The sequence below is a fragment of the Antechinus flavipes genome, chromosome 3 (genome assembly GCF_016432865.1).
Source record: "Antechinus flavipes isolate AdamAnt ecotype Samford, QLD, Australia chromosome 3, AdamAnt_v2, whole genome shotgun sequence".
NCBI classification, from domain to species: domain Eukaryota; kingdom Metazoa; phylum Chordata; class Mammalia; order Dasyuromorphia; family Dasyuridae; genus Antechinus; species Antechinus flavipes.
The window spans coordinates 611,924,849-611,939,635 of record NC_067400.1 but is presented as its reverse complement, the minus strand read 5'-3'; the positions used below and the strand labels follow the sequence as shown (position 1 = coordinate 611,939,635).

The window sequence follows — 14,787 nt, the reverse complement described above, 5'->3', positions numbered from 1 at the left end:
GTGGAAGGGGAAGGGAGGGATGGACAGTGGTCCCTTGGTCCTCACTGGGGGAGAGCGTGAAGGTTGTGTGAGATGGATCGCATTCTACTAGGCCAAGATGGGAAAGTGAGATGCGGTGGAGGGACAGCCCTTCCAGGCTGAGGGGCCGCTAGGAAAATGTGGGGAGACTGGGGGGCAGTGACTCCAGTTTGGCTGCGAGCACAGAGCACCAAAGAGAATGGATCCAGATCAGAGAGAGCTTTGACTCCAGAGCAATTTGGACGGGAGCCCACTGATTCCAAGGTACGTTTTCTGAGCTGGGGAGATGCTGGAGGCTCCATCTGGACTGTCTATAAATTGAATAGTGGGATTGAAGCCCCCCCCCCTCCCACACATGCTCTGAAATCCAGTCTGAAATCCAGGCTCAGAGAAGGCAGAACACATGTTCTATGGCCTCCCTCTGCTTGAGGGTCTCTATTTGTCAAGCGAGCCTGTCGGACATGATCTTGTCCAGTTCCAAACCTGTGAGCCCATTCACAAGGTCCCAGGGAATTCCATAGGACACAGGTGCTGACTGCTGGTTCACTCCATCAGGGAGAAGCTGAGCTGAGGCCGTGGGACTGGGGGGGGATGGGACAAATCTGAACCCAGACCCCCCAGGGGTTGCCCTTCCACAAGCAGGACTTCCTCCAGTCTGCTTTGGACCTTCCTGCACGGAGAGATCCCTCCCTTCAACTAGCCTTAGAGACAGTGAAGATTATTGGGAGTCTTTTCTACTTCCATCTACCTCATTTTTTTCACCTTTTGATTGATGAATCAATCCTTAAGTGCCTATCATGTGCTAAGCATTGTACTAGGTGCTAGAGACATTTAAAAGTGCCTGCTCTCAGGGAGCTTACATTCTACTGGTAAAGAGGGAGAAGGGAAGGAGTTTCTTCCCTGTTCCCTTCCCTTCCTCAGCTGTAAGCAGACCTTTTCCTAGTTCCTCTTTCCCACAGGGCTTTGGGAAGAAACACATGGTTAAGACCCATCTTGGGCTACTAGAGACTGCCCATGTGCAGACAGGTAAAACATTGTTCTCTGCAAAAGGAAATAAAAGAATTTGCTGGATGAGCAGAAGGAAAGGAATACAACTTTCTTGTTCAGTCATTTTTCAGTCATGTCTGATTGTCCATGACCCCATCTGGAGTTTTCTTGGCAGAGATACTAGATTGATTTCCCATTTTCTTCCCCGGCTCATTTCACAAAGGGGGAAACTGAGGTAAATAGGATGAAGTGACTTTCCTAGGATTGCACAACTGGTAAATGCCTGAGTCTGGATTTAAACTCAAGAAGATGAATTTTCTTGACCTCTGAACAGGCACTTCAATTACTTTAACATGTAGTTGTCCCAGGAACACAACTAGTGTGGGGCTAATTGGGGAATATTGTACAAGGAGTACAATACTATTGGTCTACCTGCCATCTGGGGGGGGGGGTGGAACAGGTTTTGCAAGGGTCAATTCTGAAAAATTACCCATGCATGTGTTTTGTAAATGAAAAGCTATAATAAAAAAGAGTAGAATACTACCCCATAACTCCAATCCAGTCCCCTTACATTATCTATTGTGTTATTTCACATGTCCTCCATATTTCCCACCATTTGCTGAACTGTTCCCCGACTGTGCCTGCTTCTATTCCCCTTCCTTTGCCTCTCCTGTGTCCCTTTCATTCTCTTTCTCTTGCCTTTCCATCCCGTTTCTTTCTTTCTCTGATTCTCTTCTTTGCCTGTCCCTATCTATCTTCTCCCCACCCAATTTCAATCCCAGTCTCTTTCTTGTCTGCCTCTCAGACACTTCACATGGTTCATCCCTCCCTAGGGTCCCCGTGTTCCTCTCAGGGATCCTGGAATCCTTCCCTTACTGCCCACAAAGTCCCCACCACACTCTCCCACATGCTGCCTCTCCATTCTCCCCCACGTGTCCCCGCAGTGTCTAAGTTCTGGGTAGCCTTTCAGGGGTCTTCCCTGCTCCATCCCATCGTTCCCACTATTCCCTCCCATCCTTGACACTGCCCCTCTATTCACCAGGTCGCCCCACAATGTCTCTTTGAGCTCTTCTGTCTCCTCACACTGTCTTCATTACACTTCCAGCACTCCTTTCTCCATGTTCCCTTACAATCTCCCATACTGCTCCCATGCCCCTTGAACAATACACTATGACCCCGTGTCTTTTCCTAAATTATCTCCCAAGTCACCTTCTCGCCGTCCTCTACGTCTCTCTGGCACTTCGATTCCTCCATCCCCCCCTTTCCTCTAACTTCTTTATTATATCCCCTACACACTGTCCCCCAATTACATCCAATCTCCTTTTTCTCCCTCATGCTCCCTACATGCACTAGCTTTACATCTGCCCTCCATACGGTCCCTCACAGCCCATCCCCCATTGTTATTTCTCTTCAACGCTGGCTCCTCAATCACTGTTTCTCACATCTGTCCCCCTTGGATCTGCATTGCCCCTATGTTTTCCCATCTCTCCCCTCTCCTCACCACACTATCTCCCACATTACTACTCATTCTTTCTGTTTGCTTTTGCTTTGGCCCTCCACAGACCTCTCCCCCCATACTTTTGTCACTCGATCATCCATACTGTTTGTTATTCCCCCCACTGTTTTCTTTGTCATCCCATATTTCCTCATACTATTCTCTTCATGTTTATCCAAACTCTGCCCTCTTCTACTATTTCTGTTTTCTTCCCCCTTTACATTGTCCCCCTTTGTCCTCCCGTGTCGCTCTCACTATGATCTTTTGTGCTTTCTCCTTCATTTCCCCTTGTCCCTGAGCAAGTGACCGGGGCACTGTGCTCCTAGCTCCAGATTGGGGTGCGGCATCTTTGTTCTCTGGCTCGAGATGTTCCGGGACAAAGGGTGACATCTAGGCCATTGTCCCTGCTTGCCCCTCCTTGCTCCCAACCAAGCCTCCCGCACAACGAGTCCTCCCAGGCCAGCCAGGTCTTTGCCAGGACACAGGTTCCTCATCATCCCCCAATCTTCTCAGGGATCCAGGCCCTCAGGTCCCAATCCCTAGGTTCTACCTAATTCTGGCTCTACTCAGCCCCCTCACGGTCCTTCTGCCTAAGAATTCTTATCTCCCACTCTCTCCTGGTTCCCACTCCCACCCCCAATCTCTCTTTCTTCTCCCTCCCCCTCTCCTTCCCTCCCACTCTCTCTCTGGCTCTTTGGCTCTTCCTGTCTCTCTGAATCTGTATCTCTGTCTTCATCTATGTCTTCTTTCTCTATGTGTCTCTGTCTCTGTATCTGTCTCTCTCTCTCTCTCTTATCTTTTTCTGTCTCTGTCTCGCTTTCTCTTTGTCTCTCTCTCTGTCTCTGAATCTCTCTGTCTCTTTGAAGGAGGACTCATAGTGCAGTAGAAAGAATAACAGACCTGAAGGCAGAAAATCTGGCTCTGGTACTTACCAGCTGTGCAATCAGGGTCCAGTTATTCAACCTCTCTGACCTTCAGTCCCAGCATTTATAAAATGAGGCTAATAATACTTTCTTCCTAAGGGTGAGAGCCCAAGAAGACAGTGTAAATAAAGTGCTTTCTAAATGTCAATTGTTTTGCCTTGCAGTCTCTATTTTTTACCTAGTTTTGTTTCCTCCTGGATCTCTCCCTGTCTCTTATCTTTCTCCTAATCTCCTCTCTGATTCTCTCCAGTCCTTCTCACCCTTCCTTCTTTTCCTGTCTTCCTCTACCTTGTCCTTCTCCTGGCTCCTCTTTCTACCCTGCTCCTTCTCTTTTGTAAGCTCTCCATCCAGTCTTCCTTCCTTTTCTCCCCCCATCCTTAGTCTAGCTTTTATTCCCTCCATGTCTTCTACCTCCGTTTCTTTTTCTTTGGTCTTCCTCCATTTTCTGTCTCTCCCTCTCACCTTCCCCTTCCATACCAGCCTCTTGTCCCTGTCTCTCCTTCTCTCCCCTGATCTCCTTTCTTGACCATCTCTGTCTCTGTCCCTCCTTCTATTCCAGTCTCTTTCTTGTCTCTGCCTCTCTATCCATCTCTCTCAGCCCTTCTGGACGTTTGGTAATTTAAGCTCATTAAGGCTAATTACCGACCCTGGCCTGCCAGGAGCCAGCATTAATAGGGACATCCGTGTAGGGAAAGGGTGGGGCTGGGGACCCGGTGCTGGACCCGAGTGCGGAGAAGTATAAATCCTTCCGCTGAAGGAGCAGCCCCAGCCAGGCTCCCCGGACAGGTGGGGCTCCAGCCCTCGTCTAGGCCAGTCCTTTACCCTTTCGGCTATGGAGCGGGATGCTGGCAGTTTGGCCCTTCTTTTTAGGGGCAGCTGGGAGGGTCTAAGAGGGATGCTTCTCGGGATAGGGGGAGGGCTCTAACTCGGAATAGGGGGAGGGCTCTAACTCGGGATAGGGGGAGGGTCCCAACTAGAGAGCTGCGAGCTAGGTTCAGTCATTCGGGGAATAAGTCCAGTGGAAGAGCGTCTTCTTAATCCTCCTCCCTCTCCCCCAGGCATGGCTGCCTGTCTACCCACCCTGCTCTTCATCTACCTCTGGCTCCCGCTGGGTGAGTGTTAAGGAAGGGACCTCTGAGACAAGGGGTGGCGGAGCAATTGAGCTTGGAGAGCTCCTTCTGAGCAATGAGCTTCTAGGGTAGGGAGTCGCTGGCTCGGACCTGAGGCGGTGGGTTAGGGCTCTGGATCAGAGCCAGAGGAGGTGAGATCGGGAAGCCGGCGGCGGAGTTGGACGTGCGGCAGGATGCTGGCTGGGAGGGCTGCCCCCGGGACTCGACCCGGCTCTCTCCGCATTCTCCGCCAGGTTCGGCCTGGGGCTCGGCGGGCCGCTGCTTCCTCACGGCCTTTCTGCAGAATGGGGGTCCGGCGGAGCCAGACTTCCGCCTGTGCGTGTCCTGGGCGCAGAAGGTGATGGATTCGGAGCAGAAGCAGGCCCAGGTGCTCGTGGTGGCTCCGGGGGCCGCCTTCCGCCAGGAGCTGAACCTGGAGCCCGGGCGCACGCTGTGCGTAAAGCTGCCATCGAGCGTGGAGCTGCGCGGCTCGGGAACAAGCATCGGCGCCGTGCGGGTCACGTCGTCGCTGGAGGTGTCCGTACTGGCCGTGAACTCCCGGCCGCGCTCCCAGGACACCGCGCACGTTTTGCCCTGCGAGCAGCTGGGCAGGCGCTACATCGTCGTCACGCCGGCGCTGCGGGACTGGGACCGGTACAAGGAGTTTGCTGTGGTGGCGGGGCCGCAGCCCACGCACGTCCGGATGATCGCCCCGGGCCTCGTGATTCTGGACAACGTGACCCACGAGGCCAGACAGCCCCTGGACGTCGTCCTGGAGCCCTTCGGGGCGGTGCAGGTGCAAAGCGAAAGGAACCTGTCGGGGACCGTGGTGAGCGCCGAGCACCCCGTGGCGCTGATCGCGGGCCACAGCTGCCTGCCCGCGGGCCGCGACTGCAAGCTTGTGTGCGAGCAGTTGCTGCCCGCGGGCCATTGGGGCCGCGTCTACGCCGTGCCTCCCTTTGCCACGCGGGATCCCGGGACGAAAAGCTCCTCCGACTACGTCTACGTCGTGGCGGACAGCGAGGGCCACCTGGACTTCTGGAGGGGCGGGACCCGGGGCAAGCGGCTGCTGGATCCCGGCCGGGTCCTGCGGTTCCAGGTGGACTGGCGCAGGCCCCTTGCGCTCCAGTCCTCGGTGGAGCTCCAGGTGCTGTTCTTGGCCGGGGTTGGGTCTCGGCAGGGCGTGGTCTACGACCCCTGGTTTGCGCAGGTGCCGTCCGAGGACTCCTACGGCTCCAGCTTCTCCCTGATTGAGCTGCCGGGCTTCTCCAACGTGGCGCTGCTCGTGGCCTCCGGAGAGGGTCCCGTGCCGGGCTCGGTGCTGCTGGATAAGCGGCCGCTGACCCACTTGACCTGGCGGCTCATTCCCTGTGGAAACGAAAACTTCTCCTGGGCGGAGGTCCCCTTTGGCACTGGAGACAAAGGCAGCCACCGGCTGGAGACTCTCAGGGGCCAAGTCATAGGGGTCCTCAGCTGCGGGACCTCAGCGAACTCTGGCTTTGGAACGCAGGCAGAGAGGCCGACTGGTGAGCCGGGCTCCCAGCCTATGGAGAGGCTAGGGCTGGGCCGAGTCCCAGTGGGAAGTGGGGAGCCCATGGGGGCTGGGGACTGCGAGAGAAGGGACTGCTGAGTCCCACGGGGAGGTGAGGAGCCCTCAGAGGCTGGAAACTTGGTGGGGAGGGGACATCTGAGTCCCAGGGAGAGGTGAGCCCACAGGGGCTGGGAACTAGGAAGGGAGGGGATATCTGAGTCCCATGGGGAGGTGAGGAGCCCAGCCCCTGCGGGACTCTGTGTCTCTGAGGGTTTGGGGTGCACAATCCCGATAGGCAGAGGAGCTTTTAATTGGGCACCTGGATCCCACTCTCCCTCCAGCTGTTTCCTCTCCTCCCTGACAGTTCTCCAAACTAGGACTCTTTCGGAACATCTGCAAGCTTTCAGCTCCTTGGTTCACTCTCCACAGATGTCAGATCCCGATCCCCTCTCTGGGTTCTTCTCTCTGCCCCACCCTCAGCCCAAGACCCTTCCCCAAGTGGACTCCCTCACTCTGCCCCTCCCCGACCGCTTCCCTCATTCCCAGCCCCCATCGCCACGGCCTCCCCCGCATCCTTTTCTTCTGCATCCTTCTGTCTACTCCCCAACCTGCAAGAATTATTTCTGCAGCAAGGGTACATCGTGTCGCCTGGTGAACAACGTCCCTCGGTGTGTGCCCCAAAGGCTGCCAGGGGCTATGGCTAAAGCTGTGGCCAAACCTGTGACTGTCATTGAGTCTAAGCCTTTGTCTGCGCAAGTGGCAGCTTCAGGAGCTGTGAGCAAACCTGAGGCCATCTCGGAAACTGTGGCTGCAGCAGGGCCCGTGGCAGAGGCCCTGGGGCAGTCTATACCAGGACCTATTGTTGTGGGTGGACCCTTGGGTGAGTCTGAATCAGAGCACCAGCCAGGACTGGAACCCGGGATTGGGCCCATTGCCGCCTTTGTGTCACAATCCAAAATTGGGTCCTTGGGGGGATCTGTGTCAGAACCTGGGCTTGGGTATGGAGTGGCGTCTATTGAGGAATTGTGCCTGGAATCCATGAAGGTTCCTGAGGGGGGATCTGACCTTGGGTCTTATCATAGTTGCTGAGGATTTTCCTGAAGCTGAGCCTGGGTCTGAAGCTGCAGCCACAGGGACTTGTTGGGCTTCGGGACTCCCCTACTTTCACACCTTCGACGGGCAATCCTTTGCAGTACCAGGAGCCTGTACGTACATAGTGTGTCGCTGTCTTCAAGGAGTCACCGGAGCAGGGCTCCCAGCCTTCCACGTGTGGTTTGGTGGCAGCGGGGGCCAGCTGCCCTTCCGCCACGTCACCCTGAGTGTTTTCGGCTACATGATCACTGCTGCCAAAAACGAATACGGCTTCGTCAGGGTAAGGGCCTGGGTGTCCGGTCTGTCCTCCCAGGTATCTGTGACCCGCTCCCCTTCCTTTCTCGGAGAGCAGGGAATCAGTCCCTTACTAGGACGACTCCCCAGAGCCCCTGCTCAGCCCCTCTTCCTGAAGGCTCTCGGGTCCTTCACAAACGGGTCTCCCCCCAGGTCGACCAGCAGAGAGTCCGGCTACCGGTGATCCTGGCAAACGGGAAGCTTCGACTCTACTACCGCGGGACTGAGCTGTGGGCTGAGGTCCAGGCTGAGGCAGTAACCGGGTCAGGAATTGGGACCACAGTGACAGGGCAAGAGACAGGGTCCAGATTCTGGACGGGGACAGGGACCACAGCCATGGAAGAGGCTGCAGTTAATGCAGGGGCAGGAATCAGGCCCGAGACATGGACAGCTGCCGGGGCTTCCCCCGAGTCAGGGTCTGAGCCTTGGATAGGGACTGATACTGAGCCCATAGCAGGGGCTGGGACTTGGACTGAAACCAAGACACAAGAAACAACAGGATCTGGGACTATAGCCCAGACAGGGGCAGAGGTACCGTCAAGTAGCTGGACCATATCAGAGATTGCAACAGGAGCCAAGGCAAGGGTAAGAGTTGGGACCAGCATGGGACTGGGACCTCAGATTGCTTTCCGCCTGATCTATGACTGGCAGCAAGCCTTGTCTCTTAAAGTGTCTGGTGGGTACTGGGGCCATGTTCGGGGCCTCTGTGGGAACTTTAACGGGAATCCAGCAGATGACCTGAGCCTCACACAGCAGGGCCCTATCCTGGATTCGAGCCCTGGGATATCTGGTTCCTCTGCCTCTGTCAGACTTTTTGCCCAAGCTTGGGCCTTGGAGCCGAAGGATGACCCCTGCTACTCACAGTGGAGGTCTCAGTGCACTTTGAGACCTGGGGGGCAGGAGATGAGAGCGTGTATGCTCATGGAAAACCCGAAGGGCCCCTTTGGAAATTGCCACCCGCTCCTGGACCCCAAGCCCTTTGTACTCAGTTGCCTGGAAGTGGCTTGTGCCTTTCCTGGCTATAGACCGGTGATTTGTCGAGAGCTGGAGACGTATGCCCATGCCTGTCAGCGGGAGGCAGTACCCCTGGGCCTCTGGAGGCTCGTGACCTATTGCTGTAAGTGCACGGGGGTCTTGGCACAAATATATCGTGATCCTGGACCTTGGGATCTTTTGGGATGCAAGGCCAATTAGGTCGGGCTAAGGAAACTAGGATTTGCCTTGAGCCAGTGGGCAGTGGATCCTAAGTAGTGGGCGGGACTTCCTTTGACCTGGACCAGGAGGGAAGTGGCCAGCTTCTTAGTACTCAAGTGACTTGAATGAAAGAATTTATGGGATGCCTATCAAAGTTTTAGATGGCAAAAAAGCTCCGAGGGTTACTTCCCCATCTTCCTCTTCCCAGTCTCCTCTCCTTCCTATCTCCCATGCGTCACGAATATTTCTCCAATTATTTCTCTTCCTATAAAGGGTTCTATAGTTATATTTATATGAATCTTGAATGTTTCTAAGTAGGTAAAACTCCTAATTATTTATGCACTTTAAAGTTACTTTAAATAGTTTCTATTATTACTTCTTTCTAGGTTTTTACTTTTGTATAAAATGCTAATAATATTTGTGGGTTAATTTGGGGTCTCTATAGCTCTATCTCCCCCTCTTCTCCTTCACTTCCTTTCTTTTTCATTAAATTTGCAGATAATATAAAACAGAGATTAACATTTGTGCATTAATTTGGGTCCTTCCCTCTTTTTGTTTTCCTAGTCTGTTCTCCTTTTCTCTTTTCCTCTATATCTCTATCTCCCCTCTCCTTCACATCCTTTCTTTTTCATTAAGTTTGCAGATGACACAAAGCTGAGAGATAGGAGAGATTCTGGATATTAAAAACTTAAGCTAACCAGGCAACAAGTTAGAATTCTGGGGCCAATCTGATAATATTAAATTTACATTTAATAAAATAATGAATGAAACCTGAAGTCCTTGACTTAGGTTCAAAAAGTCAGCTTCCCAATTGCAGAATAGAACAAGTCCAACAGGAGGTCAGATCCTGTGAAAGGTCTGGTGGGGTTAAATTGGCTTTCAGCTAATTTTTATTTAGTCACTTTTCTGTGATATCTGACTTCTCCTGATCCCATTTAGGGTTTCCTTGGTGAAGCTACTAGATGGGTTTGTCATTTCCTTCTCCAGCTCATTTTACAGTTGTGGAAACTGAGGCAAACCAGGTTAAGTGACTGCCTAGGATCTCACGGCTAGGAAGTGTCTGTGGTCACATTTGAATTCAGGTCCTCCTGACTCCAGATCCCCTCTATCTATTGTAACACCAAGCCAAGTGTGAGCGGAATAAAACAGTCCAAACAGGAAATCGTGCTTGGGTCACTGGAGGCCAAGTGATGAGGAGGTCCCCTTTGCCCTCTGCCCTGTTCCAAGCCCATCTAGAAGGGTATTTTCATTTTAGGAGCCGTGCTTTAGAAGGGCCGGCAGGGGAAATGACTGTGTAAGAATTAGTTGGAGGAACTAAGGTTCTTTGGCCAGGAGAAGAGAAAGCTTGGGATGGGGGTGGGGGCGCAGGCCTGAGAGTGTTGGAGGCAGGATCTTGGCTCAGAGAAGGAAGTACCCGGCGGGGGCAGCGCATTAGGGAGGCAGTTGCAGCTACCAGAGCAGCCTCCCAGCAGCGGAGCTGTCCAGCAAGGAAGGGCCTGAACTGCGGAGCTTTAACGGTCCCGTCACTGTGGCGCATCTTAAAGCCCAGTGTGAAGGAGCCCTAGTGTGGGCTGCTATTCCTAGACTCCTTCCGCGTCCGAAACCGAGGATTCTGGGTCCGGGGCCGGTGGCGGGGCCGAGGGTTGCGGGTCCTAGGAAATCAGGCAGAGGCTCTCGGACCCCGGGTGATGGGAGGCCGGAGGCGCGCGGCTCTTGGGCCTCTGGGAGCGATGAAGGGACTCATCCCCGTCCCTCTTTGTGTCCTCTGTCTCTGAAGCACGGATTTGCGGACCCAACAGCCACTATGAGCCCTGCGGTTCCGCCTGCCCGGCCACGTGTGCAGACCGGGAGGGAGACCCCCCCCAGCGGTGCCCGCTGCCCTGCCTGGAGACCTGCGCCTGTGACCCCGGCTTCGTGCGCAGCGGCCCCACGTGCGTGCGGCGCGACGGCCCGGGCTGCGGCTGCCGCCTCGAGGGGCTGCTCCTGGCGCCCGGGGAAGCCCTTTGGAGGGGCCCGGGCTGTGGCCGACGCTGCTGGTGCCCCGCCGGCGGGGGCCAGGCTCACTGCCGAGAGGCGGGCTGCGGGCCCAGCGAGCACTGCGCCGTGACGGGGGGCGTGCGCGGCTGCCAGGCCGCCGGGAGCGGTACTTGCCGAGCCGCGGGCGCGGGCCACTTCGAGACCTTTGATGGCCACCGCTACCGCTTCTCTGGCTCCTGCAGCTATCTGCTCAGCGGCCTCAGGAGCTACGGCCGAATCGGGGAGCAGCCCCTGACCCCCTTCCGCGTCCTCTTCAACGCCGGGCCTGCCGGGCACCCGAGAGGGGTCGAGGTCTTTGTGCCCGGAGGCCATGTCCGGCTGGACCAGGGCCAGTTTGGCAGGGTTCTGGTAAGACATGGAGGGCTCCCCGGGCCGACGGGGCTTCTGGACCCTGGAACCCAGCCCCGCCCTCCTCTTGCTCCTTTTTTTCTCCTTGCGGCTTGGTCTCTTGGTCCACCTGCCCTGCCCCACTTTGGTATTTGCTTATCTCGCTGTCTCTGTGTCTCTCTCTCTGTCTCTCTCTGTCTGTCTCTGTCTCTCTCTGTCTCTCTGTTTCTCTCTCTGTGTCTCTGTCTCTGTCTGTCTCTCTCTGTCTCTGTTTCTCTCTCTGTTTCTCTCTCTGCCTCTCTTTCCATTTCTCTGTCTCCTTTCTTTCTCTCCTGTGTCTCTCTCTTTCCAAGTGTCTCCCACACTCTCCTTGGGTCTCCCCATCTCTCTGTATGGCTTTTTCCTTCTCCTCTTGCCTCTCTCCCCCCTTATCTCTATGCCTCTCACTATCTCCCCCCCTCCCCCCCCACTCTATGGCTCTGTCTTTTGCTGTCTCCAAGTGTTTTGCTGTCTCTGTCTCCCTCGCCTGTTCTCTGTCTTTCCCTAGATTCCTTCTCTATCTCCACCCCACCATAGTTTCCTGGGTCTCTCTCCTTGTCTTCCCTGACATGACCTTTGTCCCTACATGTGCAGGTGAATGGGGCGTGGAGGAACCTTCCCTGCCAGCTGGGCACCCGCGTCCTGGTTTTCCGCAGGGGGTGGAACACCGTCGTGAGCTGTTCCTTTGGCCTGGAAGTGGCCTTCGATGGGGGCAGCCACCTGGTGCTGGCCCTGCCCAAGAGCTACGCAGGACAAGTGGTCGGTCTCTGTGCGAATTATGACGGAGACCCGACCAACGACCTGCTTCCCATGCTGGGATACCCCCTGGCCTCTGACCTGTCTGGTACCCTGGCCCTGGTCTACAGCTGCCGCATGGGAACTGTCCAGGACTGCAGAGAAGAGATCGATGACAATTGGAAGCACACCATTGGCCAGTGCCAGGGGGCCATTGGAGGCTGTCACAGTCTCATAGCACGCGACGGACCCTTCCGGCTGTGCCATCAGAAGCTGCTCCCCCAGGGCTACTTTGAAGCCTGCGTCCGGGATGCCTGCCTCATCCCCGGGAGAGGCGCCTGCCCCATCATCGCGGACTATGCTGCTGCATGCCAGGAGGAGGGGATCCTCATCTACCCATGGAGGACCTCAGACTTTTGCCGTGAGTGCAGAGCCTGGCAGCTGGGCCCTCAGCCCCAAGGGACTTGGGCCCCTTGTCTTTGTCTCCTCAGTGACTCGGGGAACTGACCTTTAGATCAAACATCTAGGCCCCCATCCCCCCAGGACCCACTTCAGTGGGCACCTGACTTCAGAGGGAAGGGGGGATGCCCAGATAGCGCTCACTCACTCGGCCTTCCTCCCCACAGACCCGCCATGCCCGGCTCACTCCCACTATGAGCTGTGTGGGCCAGCTTGCCCAGTCACCTGCGGGAGCCTCTCGGGGCCCGCAGGCTGCCAGGCCGGACCGTGTCGAGAGGGATGTGTGTGTGACCCCGGCTTTGTGCTGAGCAGGGCAGCCTGCGTGCCCCTGCACCAGTGTGGCTGCCTCCTCTCTGGCCACTACTACGAGCCGGGCCTCCAGCTCCCGGGGGTTTGGGGGGAATCGTGCAGAAGCCCCTGCATCTGCCAGGCTGGAGGCCGTATATTCTGCCCCTGTAAGGCCCCCGAGGCTGCCCCTGGCCCTGCAGGCTCCAGCCCGGGGCTCTGCCTGATCTCTGGCGGCTCTCATTGCCGGACCTTTGATGGCACCATCTTCCGACTCGGTGGGCACTGCTCCTACCCCCTGGCCAGCACAGCCCCCAGCTGCCCAGCGAGCCTCCCGCCCTTCTCAGTGCTGGTGGATAACGGGCCCTACGGGGCTGACGTCAACCGCGTGACCCTCGCTGCGGCCGGATGCCACTTTGTTCTCGATCGCGGGGACTGGGGCTACGTGATGGTGAGTGGGCCATCCCCGGCAGCCCGAGGGCCTTGGGGGCTGGAGAGAGGGCAGGACCAAGGGCTCTGAGGCTGCCAGGGATGAAGCGGGTGAGCATCCCAGGGAGGGCCTGAGGTCTCTGGGGGCCCCAGCCTCTTTCTCCAGCTGGATCTCTGGGGATCATTCCTACGTGTCTCAGTCTCAGGTGCATCCATTTGTCATCGGTGCTTCCTCCTCCTCCCGACTCCCTTCCCTCACCTCCCTCCTCGCCTTTTCTCCTTCCTCTCCTCCCGGACCTAGTGCAGCCCCCGGAGTGTTCCCCAGTTTCAGGGAGTCTCTCCCACCCCATCTCTTTCCTAACCGCAGGTGGATGGAGTACGATGCTGTCTCCCCTTTGAACTGCCTGGCGGGGGCGTCCGAGCCTTCACGCAGGGGTCCTCAATGGTGCTCGTGATCCAGGAAGGGCCCCGCCTGGTCCTGAGCCAGGGCCCGCACCTCAACCTGGCTCTGCCTGCTGCTTACCAGGGCCACACGCTGGGGCTGTGTGGGAATTACAACGGCGACGGGGCAGACGACCTCGCGTCCTTGGGCCCAGACCTCGGCTTCCGGCCCTGCCCTCTGCCCCAGCCCTGCCCCGGTCCCGGCTGCCCCTCCATGGGGGAGGCCGCCAGCGCCCCGTTCCGGGGGCCCGACTCCTGCGGGATCCTGCTGGCCGCCGAGGGCCCGTTTGCCCCCTGCCACGGGGCTTTGCCCCCAGAACCCTTTTTCCAAAGCTGCCTGGCCGATGTCCTCCGGGGCGGGGGGAGCCACGGTGTCCTGTGCAGCGGTCTCAGGAGCTACGTGGCCGCCTGCCAGGAGGCAGGGGCCCAGGTGCTGCCCTGGAGGAGCTCGAAGCTTTGCGGTGAGTTTGGGGGCAGCGGCAGCAAGGGCTGGGGGCCGGGGGGAACCAGGGCTGGGGGCTGGGCTGGCCCTTTGGGGTGGGGTGGAAGGGCTGGTGCTGGGAGTCCAGAGGAGCTGGAGCCGGGCTGTTCAGGACCCAGGACAGAGTCGGGGCCCAGACAGAGAGGCTGGAGACCCAGGGGAGACTCCCCGGCCGGGGGGGAGACCCTGGAGCCCGGGACTCTTTGGCAGCTGACTTCCCACCTCCGTGCCCACAGCCATGCACTGTCCCAAGCACAGTCACTACAGCCTGTGTGCAGACCCCTTCCCGGCTGCCTGCCCAGGCCTCCAAGCCCTCGTCCAGACCCCGGGCCAGTGCGCCGAGGGCTGCCAGTGTGACCCGGGCTACTTCCCGGCAGCCGGGACCTGCGTCCCCCTGAAGAACTGCCCCTGCTTCCACCGGGGCCTCTACTTCTCGGTGAGCGCCCGGCCCGGCCCTCCCCGCTCCCCCCGGGCTCGGCCTCTGCCTCCGGCTCTCACCCCGCTCTGGTTCTCGCCCTCCTCCAGCCCGGCCAGACGATCCTCACTGACCAGTGCACCTCCGCCTGCTCCTGCCAGCCCGGGGAGGGGGTCTCCTGTGTCCCCCACCGCTGCCCCGTGGGGCTCCCCTGCAGCATCATCAACGGGATCCTCCGCTGCGCTGGCCCAGGTGACCCCGGCGGCCCTTCCCTTGGGGGGCTCCCAGGGTCTGTGCTGGGGCCTGGAGGCGCAGTGCTGGCCAGAAAGAGCGGACCCCCAACGTTCAGCAGGAAGCTGCCGGCCCCCCTCAGAGCGTGACCTCAGGGCAGGGAGCCTTCCATTCTTCACAGTCGTAACCCGGCACCCAGCCCTGCGTCTGCGCTAAGCCCTTAATAAATGTTCCACAATTATCTGGTTGGTTGATTAACTAGCTA

The 14,787-nt window shown here is 57.4% G+C and overlaps 2 protein-coding genes across 2 annotated transcripts in view; both read left to right on the top strand.

The window, feature by feature from the left end:
* The first annotated feature begins 4,255 nt into the window (after nt 1–4,255).
* On the top strand, nt 4,256–14,763 carry LOC127557552 (IgGFc-binding protein-like). The gene is made up of 12 exons (XM_051990862.1): nt 4,256–4,274; nt 4,482–4,535; nt 4,787–6,058; nt 6,428–6,943; nt 7,146–7,435; nt 7,603–8,566; nt 10,421–11,028; nt 11,641–12,202; nt 12,408–12,976; nt 13,322–13,856; nt 14,113–14,312; nt 14,402–14,763. The coding sequence occupies exons 1-12, from the start codon at nt 4,256–4,258 to the stop codon at nt 14,669–14,671; spliced, it is 5,859 nt and encodes a 1,952-aa protein (XP_051846822.1). The 3' UTR covers nt 14,672–14,763.
* The window catches only part of LOC127557551 (IgGFc-binding protein-like), a 17,594-nt gene continuing 17,556 nt past the window's right edge, over nt 14,750–14,787 (top strand). The window contains exon 1 of the mRNA XM_051990861.1: nt 14,750–14,771. Coding sequence (XP_051846821.1) covers nt 14,750–14,771 — 22 coding nt within the window. The remainder of the gene's footprint in view (nt 14,772–14,787) is intronic.